Source organism: Nicotiana tabacum, chromosome 17, assembly GCF_000715075.1.
Source record: "Nicotiana tabacum cultivar K326 chromosome 17, ASM71507v2, whole genome shotgun sequence".
In the NCBI taxonomy this organism is placed as follows: Eukaryota; Viridiplantae; Streptophyta; class Magnoliopsida; order Solanales; family Solanaceae; genus Nicotiana; species Nicotiana tabacum.
This window is the reverse complement of record NC_134096.1, coordinates 67904762-67922052: the sequence shown is the minus strand read 5'-3', so window position 1 is coordinate 67922052 and position 17291 is coordinate 67904762. Positions and strand designations below refer to the sequence as shown.

General features: G+C 38.3%; 3 protein-coding genes across 3 annotated transcripts; all 3 read left to right on the top strand.

Annotated features, from left to right (window-relative positions):
• The first annotated feature begins 340 nt into the window (after nt 1–340).
• On the top strand, nt 341–865 carry LOC142171912 (uncharacterized). Its single transcript, XM_075235633.1, has one exon. The coding sequence runs from the start codon at nt 341–343 to the stop codon at nt 863–865; it is 525 nt and encodes a 174-aa protein (XP_075091734.1).
• Nucleotides 866–11081: 10216 nt separating this feature from the next.
• LOC107777067 (uncharacterized) lies at nt 11082–11606 on the top strand. The gene has a single exon (XM_016597038.1). The coding sequence runs from the start codon at nt 11082–11084 to the stop codon at nt 11604–11606; it is 525 nt and encodes a 174-aa protein (XP_016452524.1).
• A 2075-nt stretch (nt 11607–13681) lies between these two features.
• LOC107764082 (protein NUCLEAR FUSION DEFECTIVE 4-like) lies at nt 13682–17282 on the top strand. The gene is made up of 3 exons (XM_016582607.2): nt 13682–14438; nt 15493–16430; nt 16517–17282. The coding sequence occupies exons 1-3, from the start codon at nt 14100–14102 to the stop codon at nt 17022–17024; spliced, it is 1785 nt and encodes a 594-aa protein (XP_016438093.2). The 5' UTR covers nt 13682–14099; the 3' UTR covers nt 17025–17282.
• Nucleotides 17283–17291: the final 9 nt, after the last annotated feature.

Here is a 17291-nt window from a genome sequence, read left to right as displayed (position 1 = left end):
CAACAGAGCATCATTAATAGCATGGGATCTGGTATGTAGAACAAAGGAAGTGGGAGGCTTAGGTATCACTAATGGAGTATTATGGAATGAGGCTGCAATAGGTAAATATGTCTGGAATATAGCTAGGAAGGCAGATGACATATGGGTGAAATAGATAGATCATATCTACTTAAAAGACTGCTCTTTGTGGCAATATAAGCCTCCTAAGGATTGCTACTGGTATTGGAAGAAAATATGCTCGGTGAGAGACAGGTTTGCACAGGGGTAGGTAGACCAAGGGTGGCTAATAAAAAATGGCAACTATAATATCAAAAGTGGCTACTTTTGGAGACTAGGAAGAATGGAAAAGTGGCCTTGGAGTAAGTGGGTATGGAGTAAAGGAAATGTTCCTAAGCACAGTTTTATTTGTTGGCTGGCTAGACATGGCCGATTATTAACAAGAGTGAGATTGCAGAAGATGGGGGTTACACAAGATACAATGTGTGCAATATGTGATAATGCACCTGAGACGATTGAGCATCTCTTTTTTGAATGTCAATTCTCTAGAGCTTGTGTGCAGGCTATGGTAAAGTGGTTGAATATTGGAGTCCAGAATACTACACTACAAGGAATGTGGAGAAGATTAACAAGAGGGGTCAAAGGAGAAAACTGCAGGAATCTGGTAAACTCAGTTCTAGCAGCATTGGTCTATTATATATGGAAGGCAGGAAATGAAGCACTATGGCACCAAAGACTTCCTAAACCTGGAGCAATATGTACACAAATCCAGCAGGAATGCAAAACTAGACATGACAGAAATGGCAGTAAGAAAGGAAGCAGAAGAGATAGGGAATGGATAGAAGAGTTGTATAGGAAAAAGATATAGATTTACAGAATTATAGACATTTTGCGACTATGGAAAATTATAGGTAGAAATACCTAGTTTCCATAGTCTGTATAGTTACTAAATGTACTCAGGTTTTGTTGGGATGATTAATAATATTGTTTCTTCACCAAAACAAAAATTAAAAAAGGAATAAATTAGAAAAAGAGTAGTAACAGAGTATATGTTAAAAGAGTTCCAACTACGAGGGGTGTGGTAGGATTCCAATTCGATCCCTCCATTCTTAATTAGATCGTTTGGATTTGAGTTTTAAAAATAAGATTTTTATTGAAAAATATAATATTTTCTTATAGAATGCATTTACTAGTAAATTTTAGTGATTGTATCGAATTAATTTTGGTTAGATTCGAGCCAATCAAAGTTGTATAATCGAGAAAAGGACCTTCTAGTGGATTAAATTGGAGCAAGAGAAGATATTAAAGGATGGAAATCTCATATGCTTAAATTTTCTATTTAAATTAATTAATTATTAAGAGAAATTGTTCTTCCTCCTGAATTTATCTTATAATAAATATACTCTCATTCCGGAGGTACATAAGAAAATGTCCTCCTTTCTGGTGGAGCGGGCCGAACGCCTATACAGGATAGATGCATCTATGGATCATACCGCACGTCCCTCGGCAGTGTACACGAAACTCTGGATCGGGTCGTACGACCTCGGCAGAAATCGTGCTTAATAATATTAATTACACGATACTTGGACAGTTTATTACAGCTTGTACAGCTATTTGATAAATTGGAAATTATTGAAATTGAATTGCGCTTGTAAGCTATTTGATAAATTAGAAATTTATTGAAATTGAATTGTAGCTTGTAAAGCTATTTGATAAATTATAAGTTTTATTGAAATTGAATGATTTAATTAATAGATTTAAAATTGTTGCATTTGAAGGGTTTTTATTATTTCTACTAATTGAATAAATTATTGTTAACTTTGTGAATCATGTTGATTTGAATAATTATAATTTATTCTATTTATTATTGATGACCCTTAGTGAGTGTCAAAGTCGGTCATCTCGTCTCTACCACTTCGAGATTAGGCTTGATACTTACTAGATACACGTTGTTTACGTACTCATGCTACACTTGCTGCACTTTTTGTGCAGGACCTGAGGCAAGTACTAGTGGAAAACCTATCATCTTACACCCACGTTATCCAGGGGCATATTGGTGAGCTGTCTTTCTGAGCCGTTCTGTAGCTACCAGTGTCTCTCCTTGTATTTTTCTTTCATTTTATCTATTTTCATTTCAGACAGTATTTGGAGTTTTGTATAATCTACTAGATGCTCATACACTTGTGACATCAGGTCTTGGCACACACATTGGTAGAATTCGGTGTCTTATTATTTTTCTTGGATTTAAATTTTATCAATATATGTTTAATTTATTAGTTGGCTTGCCTAACTATAGTGTTGGGCGCCATCATGATCTATAGGTGAAATTGAGTCGTGACAACATGGTATGAGAGCACTAGGTTCACGTAGGTCTCGCAAGTTATGAGCAGACCTAATAGATTCTTGCGGATCGGTACGAAGACGTATGTACTTATCTTCGAGAGGCTATAGGGTGTTAGGAAACTACCTTTCTTCATATTCCATCGTGCAATTAATGTAGTACTAAATATCCTTCTTTTATTCTCTCACAGATGGTGAGAACGCGCTCTAATGAGGTTCGAGGCCAGGACTACTCCCCCAATTTCTAGAGGCCGAGGGAGGGCTCCAGCACGTGGTAGAGGGAGAGGATGTCCCAGGACTGTTCCAGTTATGCCGCCAGTGGGTCCAGTAGAGAATCCCATTATTGAGGAGCAGCGTGAGGTGCCTGTGGCAGAGCCAGTTCCGGTGGATTTCATATCTGCACCGGGATTGCAGGATGTCATGGGTCGTATGTTGCGGTTCATGGACAATATGACTCAAGTCGGTTTATTTCTGGCAGACCCAGCCACATATCAGGTGGGCGGGGGAGCACAGACCCCTACCGTGCAGGCTCATGGACAGGCAACTGCTGTATATCAGACCCAGGGTGCACTACCCATGGGTGGAGTCCAGCCAGTGGCAGCAGCTACACCTGAGCCCAGGCCAGCTATAGCCGATGATCCGCAGAAACTATTGGACAGATGGACTAGACTACATCCTCCTATTTTTGGGGGTGAGCGACATGAGGATCCCCAGGATTTCATTGATCGGTGCAAGGATAGACTGTACAACATGAGGATATTGGAGTCTCATGGGGTAGACTTTGCTACTTTTCAGCTAAAGGGCATAGCCCGTAGATGGTGGCAGTCTTATGTTCTTGGTAGACCAGCAGATTCTTCTCCCATGACTTGGGACAGGTTCACCCGTATCTTCCTGGACAGGTATATTTCACCCTCCCATAGGGAAGAGTTGCGGTTTTAGTTTGAGCAGCTCCAGCAGGGTCAGATGTTAGTGGCTGATTATGAGGCGAGGTTTTCTGAGTTATCTCGCCATGCACTTATGATACTCTCTATTGAGGCGGAGAGAGTGCGGAGGTTTGTTGCGGGTTTACATACTGACATTCAGGCCATTATGGCTCGAGAGGTTGAGATGCGTACTTCTTATGAGCTAGTCGTAGAGATAGCCCGCAGGATTGAGGGTGTACGTCAGCGGAGCTGAGAGCAGGGTATGAGAAATAGAAGGTTCAGGTATTCTGAAGAGTTCAGAGGTGCTCCGTCTGGGGGTAGAGGTTAGTTCGTGAGAGGGCAGTCCAGCAGACCCCCATATCCAACACCACCGCTTCCTCGAGTTGCTCCAGTACGACCTTATTTCAGTGCTATACCAGAGAGTTCTTATCGCCCACCAGCTATTCAGGGTTCTTTCAGTAGGTATTCAGGTCTCCAGGGCCAGACTTCTAGTCAGCGGATTATTGCACCGCAAAGTTGTTACGAGTGTAGGGATCCCAGTCACATACAGAGATTTTGCCCCAGGCTACGGGGTAGACTAGTGCAACAGGGTCAGCAGCCTATAATTACTGCCCTAGTTGCTCCATCAGCCTTTCAACCACCTAGAGGTGGAGGACAGGTGGGTAGAGGTCGTCCTAGATGTGGAGGTCAGCCAGGTGGAGGCCAGCCAGTTGGCGCTCCAGCTCGATTCTATGCTTTTTCGGCCAGACCAGATGCAGAGGCCTCAGATGCTGTGAGTACATGTATTATTTCTATTTGCGACAAGGATGCCTCAGTATTATTTGATCCAGGATCCACGTATTCATATATGCCATCTCTATTTGCTCCATTCCTGGGTGTTTCTTGTGAGTCCTTGAGTACTCATGTTTATGTGTCCACTCCTGTGGGCGATTCTGTTATTGTGAACCGGATCTACCGGTCCTGTATTATTACATTCTGTGGTTATGAAACTAGAGCAGATATCCTATTGCTTGAGATGACCGATTTTGAAATTATTCTAAGCATGGACTGGTTATCTCCATATCATGCTATTCTAGATTGTCATGCCAAGACTGTTACCTTGGCTATTCTAGCGTTGCCTAAGCTGGAGTGGAAGGGTTCGTCTGTTAGTTTATTTAATCGAGTTATTTTTTCTATAAAGGCTCAGCACATGGTTGAGAAGGGTTGTTTGGCTTATCTAGCCTATGTTTGGGATACTACTGCAGAGACTCCGGCTATTGATTCAGTGCATGTAGTTCGGGAGTTCTCCGATGTATTTCCTTCAGATCTTCCAAGTATGCCACCTGCTCATGATATTAACTTCTATATTGTCTTGGCTCCAGATACCCAGCCTATATTTATCCCACCATATCGCATGGCTCTGAAAGAATTGAAAGAATTGAAGGAGCAACTCGAGGAGTTACTAGCCAAAGGGTTTGTCAGACCGAGTGTATCTCCTTGGGGTGCACTAGTATTATTTGTGAAGAAGAAGGATGGAACAATGCGGATATGTATTGATTATTGCCAATTGAACAAAGTCACTATTAAGAACAAGTACCCGTTGTCGCGTATTGATGATCTCTTTTACAGTTGCAAGGTGCTAGGGTGTTCTCTAAGATCGACTTGAGGTCGGGGTACCATCAGTTAAAGATTCGGGATTCGGATGTTCCGAAGACTGCTTTTCAGACTAGATATGGTCATTATGAGTTTCGGGTGATGTCCTTCGGATTAACTAATGCCCCGACAGCGTTTATGGATTTGAGTAACAGGGTATTCAGGCCATATATTGATTCGTTTATCATTGTATTCATTGATGACATCTTGATCTACTCGCGCAGTAAGGAGGAGCACGAGCAACATATGAGAGTGGTATTTCAGATGTTGCGGGAACAAAAGCTATATGCTAAGTTCTCTAAATGTGAGTTTTGGTTAGAGTCTGTAGCATTTTTGGGGTATATTATATCGGGCGAGGGCATTAAGGTTGATCCCAAAAAGATTGAGGCAGTTCATAATTGGCATTGTCCCACTTCGGCGACTGAGATCAGGAGTTTTCTGGGTTTAGCAGGTTATTATCGTCGGTTCGTGGAAGGTTTTTCATCTATTGCAGCACCATTGACCTAATTAACCCAGAAGGGTACTCCGTTCTGATGGTCCGATGATTGTGATGTGAGCTTTCAGAAGCTCAAGACATCATTGACTACAGCACCAGTATTAGTGTTTCCTTCCAGTTCGGGGATGTATACAGTGTATTGTGACGCTTCACACATTGGTTTGGGTTGTGTATTGATGTAGGAAAGGCGAGTTATTGCATATGCTTCACGTCAGCTGAAGCCCCACGAAAAGAATTATCCGGTACATGATTTGGTGTTAGCTGCAATTTTCCACGCTCTTAAGATTTGGAGGCATTATCTTTATGGGGTGTCTTGTGAAGTTTACACTGATCATCGAAGTTTGCAGCATTTGTTCAAGCAGAGGGACCTAAATTTGAGGCAGCGCAGATGGCTGGAGTTACTGAAAGATTATGATATTACTATCATATATCATCCGGGCAAAGCAAATATGGGTGCAGACGCCTTGAGTAGAAAGGCGGAGAGTATGGGTAGTTCGGCTTTCATTTTAGCAGAGGAGAGGCCGTTGGCTTCAGATATTTAGTCCTTAGCTAACAGACTTGTAAGGCTAGATATTTCATAGCCCAGCCGAGTTCTTGAATGTGTTGTGGCCCAATCTTCACTATTTAAGAAGATCAAGGCTCGCCACTATGATGACCTACACTTGATGGTTCTTCGAGAAACAATACTATGAGGTGGTGCCAAGGAAGTTACTATTGGTGCGGATGGTGTTCTGCGACTCTAGGGTCGTCTATGTGTTCCTAATGTGGATGGACTAAGAAAAAAGATCCTAGAGGAGGAACACAGTTTCAGGTATTCTATTCATCCAGGTGCTACGATAATGTATCGTGATTTGAGGCAGCATTATTGGTGGCGGCGAATGAAAAAGGACATTGTTGAGCATGTAGCTAGGTGTCTAAATTGTCAGCAAGTTAAATATGAGCACCAGAGGCCAGGTGGCCTACTTCAGCAGATGACTATACCGGAGTGGAAATGGGAACGCATCACTATGGACTTTGTAGTTGGGTTGCCGCGGACCTTGCGGAAGTTTGATACAGTTTGGGTCATTGTCGATAGGTTGACCAAGTCAGCACATTTCGTTCCGGTTGTGACTACGTATACTTCAGAGAGGTTGGCCCAAATTTATATTCAGGAGATAGTTCGGTTGCACGGTGTGCCAATTTCTATCATATCGGATAGAGGCCCTCAGTTTACTTCACATTTATGAAGAGCAGTACAGAGTGAGTTGGGGACCCGTGTAGAGCTCAGCACAGCTTTTCATCCGCAGACCGACGGGCAGTCAGAGCGCACAATTCAGATTTTGGAGGATATGCTCAGGGCATGTGTGATTGACTTTGGAGATTAGTGGGATCATTTTTTGCCTTTGGCCGAGTTTGCTTATAACAACAGTTACCAATCCAGCATCGAGATGGCTCCATTTGAGGCTTTGTATGGTCGGCGATGTCGTTCGCTCATCGGATGGTTTGAGCTCGGTGAGTCTAAGTTATATGGTACCGATTTGGTGAAAGATGCCTTGGAAAAGGTAAAGTTGATTCAGGAGCGACTTCGTACAACACAGTCCAGACAGAAGAGTTATGCGGATCAGAAAGCGCGAGATTTATCATTTATGATGGGTGAAAAAGTTCTCTTGAAGGTTTCACCGATGAAGGGAATCATGAGATTCGGGAAGAAGGGCAAGTTGAGCCCAAGGTTTATAGGCCCATTTGAGGTGTTGAGGCGAGTTAGGGAGGTTGCTTATGAGCTTGCATTGCCTCCCAGCCTATCGGGAGTTCATCCGATTTTTCATGTATCTATGCTCTGGAAGTATCATGCCGACCTATCATACGTGTTAGATTTCGGCACAGTTCAGCTAGATAATATCTTGGGTTATGAAGATGAGCCAGTTGCCATTGTTGATAAACAAGTTCTCCAGTTGAGGTCCAAGAGGATTTCTGTAGTAAAAGTCCAGTGGAGGGGCCAACCAGTCGAGGAAGCGACTTGGGAGGCCGAGGAAAACATGCGGAGCAGATATCCACATTTATTCAGCACTTCAGGTATAATTCTAAACTTGTTCGAGGACGAACGTTTGTTTTAGAGGTGGAGAATGTGATGACCCAAAATATCATATTTAAACTTAATAATTAATTATGTGTTCTAAAACCTTGAAAAGCACTATTTATCATTACTCGACTTGTGTGCGCAGTCCGTAAAATTTTTCGGAAAGTTTTTGTGTGAAAATGGATTTAAAATGTGAATTAGAGCTTTAAAACTCAACTGAGTTGACTTTGGTTAACATTTGGAGCAAACGGACTCGGATCAGTATTTTGATAGTTCCGATAGGTCCGTATCGTGATTTGGGACTTGGGCGTATGCCTGGAATCAAATTCCGAGGTCCCTAGCCCGAGATATGGAATTTTGATGAAAAATTAAAAGTTTAAGTTCAAATAGTGATCGGATTCCAACAGCTTCGTATGGTAATTTTGGACTTAGGAGTGTGATCGGAATTTTATTTGGAAGTCCGTAGTGAAATTAGGCTTAAAATGGCTAAAACAAGAATTTAAGTTTGGAAGTTTGACCGGGGAGTTGACCTTTTGATACCAGAGTCGGAATACAGTTCCAAAAATTTTCATAGCTCCATTATGTCATTTATGACTTGTGTGCAAAATTTGAGGTCAATCGGACTTGATTTGATAGGTTTCGATTTCGAATGTAGAAGTTGGAAATTTTAAGTTTCATTAAGCTTGAATTGGAGCATAATTCGTAGTTTTAGCGCCGTTTAATGTGATTTGAGGTTTCAAATAAGTTCGTATGATGTTTTAGGACTTGTTGGTATATTTGGTTGAGGTCCCGAGGACCTCGGGTGAGTTTCGGATGGTTAACGGATCAAAAATATGACTTAAACAGCTGCTGCAATGTTTCTCTTCTACTGGAAATTCTGGGTTGTGATCGAGCCCAAGATCGAGGCCCATGATCGGACTCCCAAAATCAGACTCCCTAATCGAGCTCCCATGATCGAGCTCCCATGACCGGACTCCCTGATCGAGCTCCCTGATCGGACTCCCTGATCGAGCTCCCTGATCGGAATCCCTGATCGAGCTCCTTGATCGGACTCCCTGATCGAGCTCCCTGATCGGACTCCCTGATTGAGCTCCCTGATCGGATTGGACAGATCTGTAAGTTATAAAAGACAAGGGAATTCGTCCCATTTGCCATTTTTGACGAACTTGAGCTTGAGCAGAGGCGACTTTGGATAGATTTTCAAGGGAAAAATATTGGGGTAAGTGATTCTAACTCGGATTTGGTCTACATATACAAGTATATCATTATTTTCACCATAAATTAGTGTTTTGATATTGAAATTTGGGAAATTTTTAAAATCTCATAGAAATAAATTTTTGAGATTTCGGTATCGATTCGGAGTCGGATTTGAGTGAAACTGGTATGGTTGGACTCATAATTGAATGAATTATCGGATTTTATAACTTTCGCCGAATTCCGAGATGTAGGCCCCACGAACGAATTTTTAATTAATTTTGAAATTTTTATTGAAAATGTAGTATTTCCTTATAGAATTGATTCCTATAAATTTTAGTGATTGTATCGAATTATTTTGGTTAGATTCGAGCTAATCGAAGTTGGATAATCAAGGAAAAGACTTACTAGTGGATTAAATTGGAGCAAGACGAGGTAAGTCTCTTGTCTAATCTTGTGAGGGGGAAATTACCCCATAGATGATTAAAATTAAATGATTGTTGCTAATTGTGGGGGGCTACGTACGCACGAGGTGATGAGAGTTCATGTGTAGCTACTATTAATTCTAAAGTCCGGGTAGTTTAGGACTCAAAGCATGAATTACTTGTGTAAATTGTATTCCTTGTTTAATTAAAATATATTTTATTTTTATTTTTATTTTATTTTTTGAATTTTGAATTGTTAGATAAAAATATTAAAGGATGAAAATCTCATATGCTTAAATTTTCTATTTAAATTAATTAATTGTTAAGAGAAATTATTTTTCCTCCTGAATTTATCTTATAATAAATATACTCTCATTCCGGAGGTACATAAGAAAATGTCCTCCTTTCTGGTGGAGCGGGCCGAACGCTTATGCAGGATAGATGCATCTATGGATCGTGCCGCACGTCCCTCGGCAGTGTACATGAAACTCTGGATCGGGTCGTACGACCTCGGCAGAAATCGTGCTTAATAATATTAATTACACGATACTTGGACAGTTTATTGCAGCTTATACAGCTATTTGATAAATTGGAAATTATTGAAATTGAATTGCGCTTGTAAGCTATTTGATAAATTGGAAATTTATTGAAATTGAATTGCAGCTTGTAAAGCTATTTGATAAATTGTAAGTTTTATTGAAATTGAATGATTTAATTAATAGATTTAAAATTGTTGCATTTGAAGGGTTTTTATTATTTCTACTAATTGAATAAATTATTGTTAACTTTGTGAATCATGCTGATTTGAATAATTATAATTTATTCCATTTATTATTGATGACCCTTAGTAAGTGTCAAAGTCGGTCATCTCGTCTCTACCACTTCGAGATTAGGCTTGATACTTACTAGGTACACGTTGTTTACGTACTCATGCTACACTTGCTGCACTTTTTGTGCAGGACCTGAGGCAAGTACTAGTGGAAAACCTATCGTCTTACACCCACGTTATCCAGGGGTATAGTGGTGAGCTGTCTTTCTGAGCCGTTCTCTAGCTACCAGTATCTCTCCTTGTATTTTTTTTTTCATTCTGTCTATTTTTATTTCAGACAGTATTTGAGGTTTTGTATAATCTACTAGATGCTCATATACTTGTGACACCAGGTCTTGGCATACACATTGGTAGAATTTGGTGTCTTATTATTTTTTTTGAATTTAAATTTTATCGATATATGTTTAATGTATTAGTTGGCTTGCCTAGCTATAGTGGTGGTTGCCATCACAACTTATAGGTGAAATTGGGTCGTGACACATCAGGACTTTGCACAAATGCTAGGAAATCTAATATTTTTAGTGCTAATATGGAACAACAAAGCTTACTGGATTTGTGTGAGCTAACAGGGTACCAGAAGGGTAAACTACCATTTAAGTATCTGGGGGTTCCAATCTCAACCAAAAAACTGAACAATATAGACAGTGAAATGTTAGTAGATAGGATGACAACAAGAATTAAAACTTGGGGATCAAAGCACCTATCATATGCAGGAAGAGTGCAGCTTATCAACTCAGTATTAATGCATGTACACACATATTGGGCATCTATATTCCTACTACCAAAGGCAGTGATGAAACAGATTAATACAGTATGCAGGAATTTCTTATGGGATGGGAAGGAGGTGAGCAACAGAGCACCATTAATAGCATGGGATCTGGTATGTAGACCAAAGGAAGTGGGAGGCTTAGGTATAACTAATGGAATATTATGGAATGAGGCTGCAATAGGTAAATATGTCTGGAATATAGCTAGGAAGGTAGATGACCTATGGGTGAAATGGATAGATCATATCTACTTAAAAGGCTGCTCTTTGTGCAATATAAGCCTCCTAAGGATTGCTGCTGGTATTGGAAGAAAATATGCTCGGTGAGAGACAGATTTGCACAGGGGTAGGTAGACCAAGGGTGGCTAATAAAAAAATGGCAACTATAATATCAAAAGTGGCTACTTATGGAGACTAGGAAGAATGGAAAAGTGGCCTTGGAGTAGGTGGGTATGGAGTAAAGGAAATGTTCCTAAGCACAGTTTTATTTGTTGGCTGGCTGGACATGGCCAATTATTAACAAGAGTGAGATTGCAGAAGATGGGGATTACACAAGATACAATGTGTGCAATATGTGATAATGCACCTGAGACGATTGAGCATCTCTTTTTTGAATGTCAATTCTCTAGAGCTTGTGTGCAGGCTATGGTAAAGTGGTTGAATATTGGAGTCCAGAATACTACACTACAAGGAATGTGGAGAAGATTAACAAGAGGGGTCAAAGGTGAAAACTGCAGGAATCTGGTAAACTCAGTTCTAGCAGCATTGGTCTATTATATATGGAAGGCAGGAAATGAAGCACTATGGCACCAAAGACTTCCTAAACCTGAAGCAATCTGTACACAAATCCAGCAGGAATGCAAAACTATACATGACAGAAATGGCAGTAAGAAAGGAAGCAGAAGAAATAGGGAATGGATAGAAGAATTGTATAGGAAAAAGATATAGATTTACAGAATTATAGACATTTTGCGACTATGAAAAATTATAGGTAGAAATACCTACTTTCCAGAGTCTGTATAGTTACTAAATGTACTCAGGTTTAGTTCCAGAGTCTTAAGTTGTATATATAGTGTATATATAGTATATACTATACTATACTATAATATATATACATCTTACTATATATATTATATATATCTTAAGATGTATACTATCGAATATGACTTATATACTATGTATATATAGTATAGTGTGTGTATATATATATATATCTTAAGATGTATATATAGTATATAAATCGAATATAGCTATATATCTTAAGATATATATATATAGTATATCTTAAGATGTATACTATCGAATATGACTTATATACTATGTATATATAGTATAGTATGTGTATATATATATATATATATATATATATATATATATATATATATATATATATATATATCTTAAGATGTATATATAGTATATAAATCGAATATAGCTTATATATCTTAAGATGTATATATAGTATAGTATAGTATATATATAAGCTTATATATATATGTATATCGAGTATATCGAATATACTATGTATATATAGTATAGTGTGTGTGTGTGTGTGTGTATATATATATATATATATATATATATATATATATATATATATATATATATATATATATCTTAAGATGTATATATATACTATAATATACTATATATATACTATAATATATATATATATATACATAGTTTATAAGTCATATTCGATAGTATACATCTTAAGATATACTATATATACATCTTACTATATATATATATATATATATATATATATATATATATATATATATAGAGCTTATATATCTTAAGATGTATATATATCTTAAGATCTACTATACTATACTATATATATATCTAGTATACTATGTATATATAGTATATCTTAAGATGTATATATAGTATAGTATAGTATATATATAAGCTTATATATATTATATATATTTATTACTTTTTTTTTCTCTAAATTTATTACTATTTTTTTTTCTCTAACTTCTATATTAAAAAAATTAAAAATAGAAAGTTTATGTTGGGCCCGTTTAGGCCCGTTTGGGTCCGTTTAGGCCCACTTAGGCCCGGAACCGGCCCACTTAACCCGGGACCGTTAGTTCGTGGTCCCGGTCCCGAGCCGGTTCCAGCAATAAGCCTGCGAAGCCCGGGACCGTTTAGGACCGGACCGCATAGGACCGGCCCACTTAGGACAGGGCCCGCGAAGCCCACTTAGGACCGGGCACGGCCCACTTACCACCCTTAGGTGGGACACTAGCTTTTTGTAGTATAGCATTTACAGGCCATCTCCATCGTGAACGGAAAGCACGATAAACATCAGTATGTGCTTTGTTTTTCTTCTTCTATCGCAACAAATTTGAGGGCCATTCGGTCGTTATCTCCTACTATGACATATATATATATATATATATATATATATTCATACCAATACCTTCTGTTATTTGGATACGGCTCCAAAATTGTAATTAATTTACTGCTATATATATGGTATTATATTCAAACAATCTTTTTATTTACGATACAAAATACTTTAATTTTACTCCTTGTTATATTTTGAAGTCCTTCATACCGTTAGTAAATTATTCTGTATTGGTCATTAACTTTAATGGAGCTATAACATGGAATGAATGAATTTTACCTGTCAAAATATTTCGAAAAAATATCTAATTTATCCCTCTACTTTTAACTATTGATTATTGATTTAAAACTCTCTTCTAGTATACATTAGGTTGAAATTTCGTTAAAGCCAAGAGCAAATATAAGTCAATTTGTTAACATCAACAATATGAATGATACCCAGGTATAATGGAAGGTAAAATTATGATATTGTAAAAGTGATTTTTTAAATGCTTTTTCCGATTTAATATAATTTGTTTTTAATTTAAGTATAGAAAATTGCGTCTAAAATAATGAATGTGTTACGTCCCCATCTCCCGCCCCCTATGGCTCGCTATGGATGAGTAGTATTATTTTTTAAAATCAAAACGGGTCCCTTTTCTTCATGTTTTTATTCTCCAAACACCATTAAAACATCATCAAGAATCAAGAGTATTATAAATTTATACTCTCTCCGTTTCATTTCATGCGATCCTATTTTTTTTTAGTCCGTACAAAAAAGAATTATTTCTTTCCCCGTTATTTTTAACCACACAAAATATATGTGATTCATTTCACACCACAAGTTTAAAAGTATTTTTTTTTAGAGTAATATGAAACGAGCATTATAGTTTACCTTCGTCCTACCTTAATGCCCTGCTCCTCTGCTCTGCTCTTTTAAAAAAAACATAAGAGAAGGTGAAGTTGAACGGAGAAATCATACGTAACGTATCCCACCTCCACCCCAAACAAAGACAGGACCATTAACTTCGTTCATAACCAAAAAAAATAAGATTGAACTTTGAGAAGTTCTGAAGCTGTTAATTGCCACAATTATATCCAGTAATGATGGCTCATTTGAAAGAAAGATTTGGTTTCTTCTTCAACAACAGATGGCTGGTTTTTGTTGTTGCAATGTGGATTCAAACATTTGCTGGCATTGGATATCTCTTCGGCAGCATTTCTCCTATAATTAAAAGCTCTCTGAATTATAACCAGAAGCAGATTGCTCGATTGGGTGTGGCTAAGGACTTGGGTGATAGTGTTGGATTCTTGGCTGGTACTTTGTGTGAAATCTTGCCTTTATGGGCTGCACTTCTTGTTGGTGCTATTCAGAACTTTATTGGTTATGGTTGGGTTTGGCTCATTGTTACTGGCCGAACTTTACCTTTGCCATTATGGGCTGTGAGTATCCTTCTGCTCTTTTCTTTGGAAAGGATATCTTGCTGTTTTTCCTTGTCCGCTCATTTCATTTGTAACTTTCTGCTATCAGTTGGATGTTGCATATATTCCATGTTTGTTAATGGAAGACAATTGTGATCTGTCTTGCATGATATGCATTGAATTTATAGGGTTGTCACTAAATCAGGGGTTATTAAATCAAAAAATTTGCTGTGTCAAATAAATTCAAACTTTTTGTGTGGTATTCTTGCATTCAGTAAGCGTTTGCTTTTGCATCAATTATCTAAGGAGTACTACTTATCCATTTTGCTTCATCTGTAATTTTCTCGCCGAACCAAAAAGCTTTCAGCTTAGGTGGCTTCGAAGAACATGTTTCTCTATACAGATGCACTTCAAGAATTCTGACTTTCCTTTTTTCTTGTTTGATATTTTTATTTCGAGGAAGTCTGTAAAAGGGAGATGCAATAGTATATTTGGTTGAAGTAGACTGCTTTTTAATCTGTGAATCAATACCGTCAACTTGCCTTATCTCTTCATCTGACGGTCAGAATTTGATACATACAATAGAAATCGCAAATGTTAAACAAGCATTTGTTTTGTGCTTATTCTACTTTTTTTATTAGATTCCATGTGACATATCAACAATCTCCTAAAAGTGCTTAACATAAATTGCATCTAGATGTTCTCATTTCCAGTAGAAAATATAAAGAACTTCTAGTACGTTTTATTTTTATTTTGTTAATATTGATCTCAAATGAGCTTAAGTCGCGCGACATAGTCAGTGAGAAGTGAGAATTGATATAGTCGACTCCAACTTGCTTGTGATATAGGCAAAGTACCAAAGATATTTTTGTTTTGCATTGGGATATCAATATGATCAATACTCATTCTGCTTCTATAAGATGTTGATCAAAGTCCCTTATTTGCTGACCATCTTAATGAGTAATTTCTTATCCGTGGCATTTACTGGCATAACTTATTGGTATCTGCTAGAGTGCTAAATCGTCAATGGTTCCTGTCTCAAACGTCTGACTTAATTTTAGCCATTTCTCTGCAGATGTGCATTCTTATATTTGTAGGAACAAACGGTGAGACATACTTTAATACAGCAGCCTTGGTCTCTTGTGTGCAAAACTTCCCCAAAAGCCGTGGTCCTGTGGTTGGTATTCTTAAGGGATTTGCTGGCTTAGGTGGTGCTATTTTGACTCAGATATATGCAGTAATCCATTCCCCAGATCATGCTTCACTTATATTTATGATTGCCGTTGGACCAGCAATGGTAATTATCGCTCTCATGTTTATAATCAGGCCTGTTGGAGGCCACAGACAAGTCAGGCCTTCCGATGGTTTAAGTTTTTCATTCATTTACAGCATATGCCTCCTTTTGGCTTCTTACTTAATGGGAGTTATGCTTGTTGAAGACCTTATTGATGTTAGCCACAATGTTGTCATAATCTTCACAGCTATTCTATTTATCCTCTTGATAATCCCTATTGTGATTCCCATCTCCTTGAGTTTCACTCAAGAGCCAAGAGTACCAGCAGAAGAAGCACTACTACTATCCGAGTCACAGAAACAAGATCCTGAAAATTCTGAACACGACGATGGTCATGAAATTATATTTAGTGAGGTTGAAGAAGAGAAGCCAAAGGAAGTAGACTTGCTTCCGGCTTTAGAAAGGCAAAAAAGAATTGCCCAACTACAAGTGAAACTAGCCCAAGCAGCTGCTGAAGGAGCAGTGAGGATCAAAAGAAGAAGGGGTCCCCATAGGGGGGAGGACTTTACATTAATGCAGGCTTTAAAAAAGGCAGATTTTTGGCTTATGTTTTTCTCACTGCTTTTAGGTTCTGGTTCTGGTTTAACTGTCATTGATAACTTAGGACAGATGAGCCAATCTTTAGGATCTAATAACACACATGTATTCGTTTCCTTGATCAGCATATGGAATTTCCTTGGCCGTATTGGGGGTGGATACTTTTCTGAAATAATTGTCAGGTACATGAAATTCACTGCTCATACATTGATGGTTTCAATTCAATTCTAAGAATTTTCTCACACAACATTGTCTTATTGACAAACAGGGATAATGCATATCCAAGACATGCAGCTATGGCTGTTGCCCAAGTTATAATGGCCTTTGGCCATTTCTTCTTTGCTATGGGTTGGCCTGGGGCAATGTACATTGGTACTCTTTTGGTTGGACTTGGTTATGGAGCTCATTGGGCGATTGTACCAGCTGCTGCATCAGAATTGTTTGGCTTAAAAAATTTTGGGGCATTGTACAATTTCCTCACTCTTGCCAATCCAGCTGGTTCATTAGTATTCTCAGGTCTTATTGCTAGTAGTATATATGACATGGAAGCTGAAAAGCAAGCTCAACAGCACCACGATGGACAGTTGAATTTGGCGTCGGTTTTGACAAATTTTCTTAACATGGATGAACCTCTCAAGTGTGAAGGTGCCATTTGCTTCTTCTTGACTTCTTTGATAATGTCGGGACTATGCATTATTGCAGCTGTTCTGAGCATGATTCTGGTGTATCGCACAAAGGCTGTGTATGCTCAACTGTATGGAAGGTCTCGTACATAATTTATCCTCAAAGTAAAACACCCTCGCTATTTTCATGGCATGACACTGCATAATCATCAATAAAACACCTCTAGCGGAGAGCAAGCGACAAAGAAGGCACAATAGCCCGGTTTTGCTGTTGAAGTTGTCCATGGTTGAGTGAATACAAATATTAGCGTTGCAAGTGATTTCAGTTTAATTGTATTTTTTTAAACTTGAAATTGTTAAATTTTGGTTGTCAACCTTTATTGATTGTAGCAATGTTGATCCTTTTTCCCCCTTGCCTTC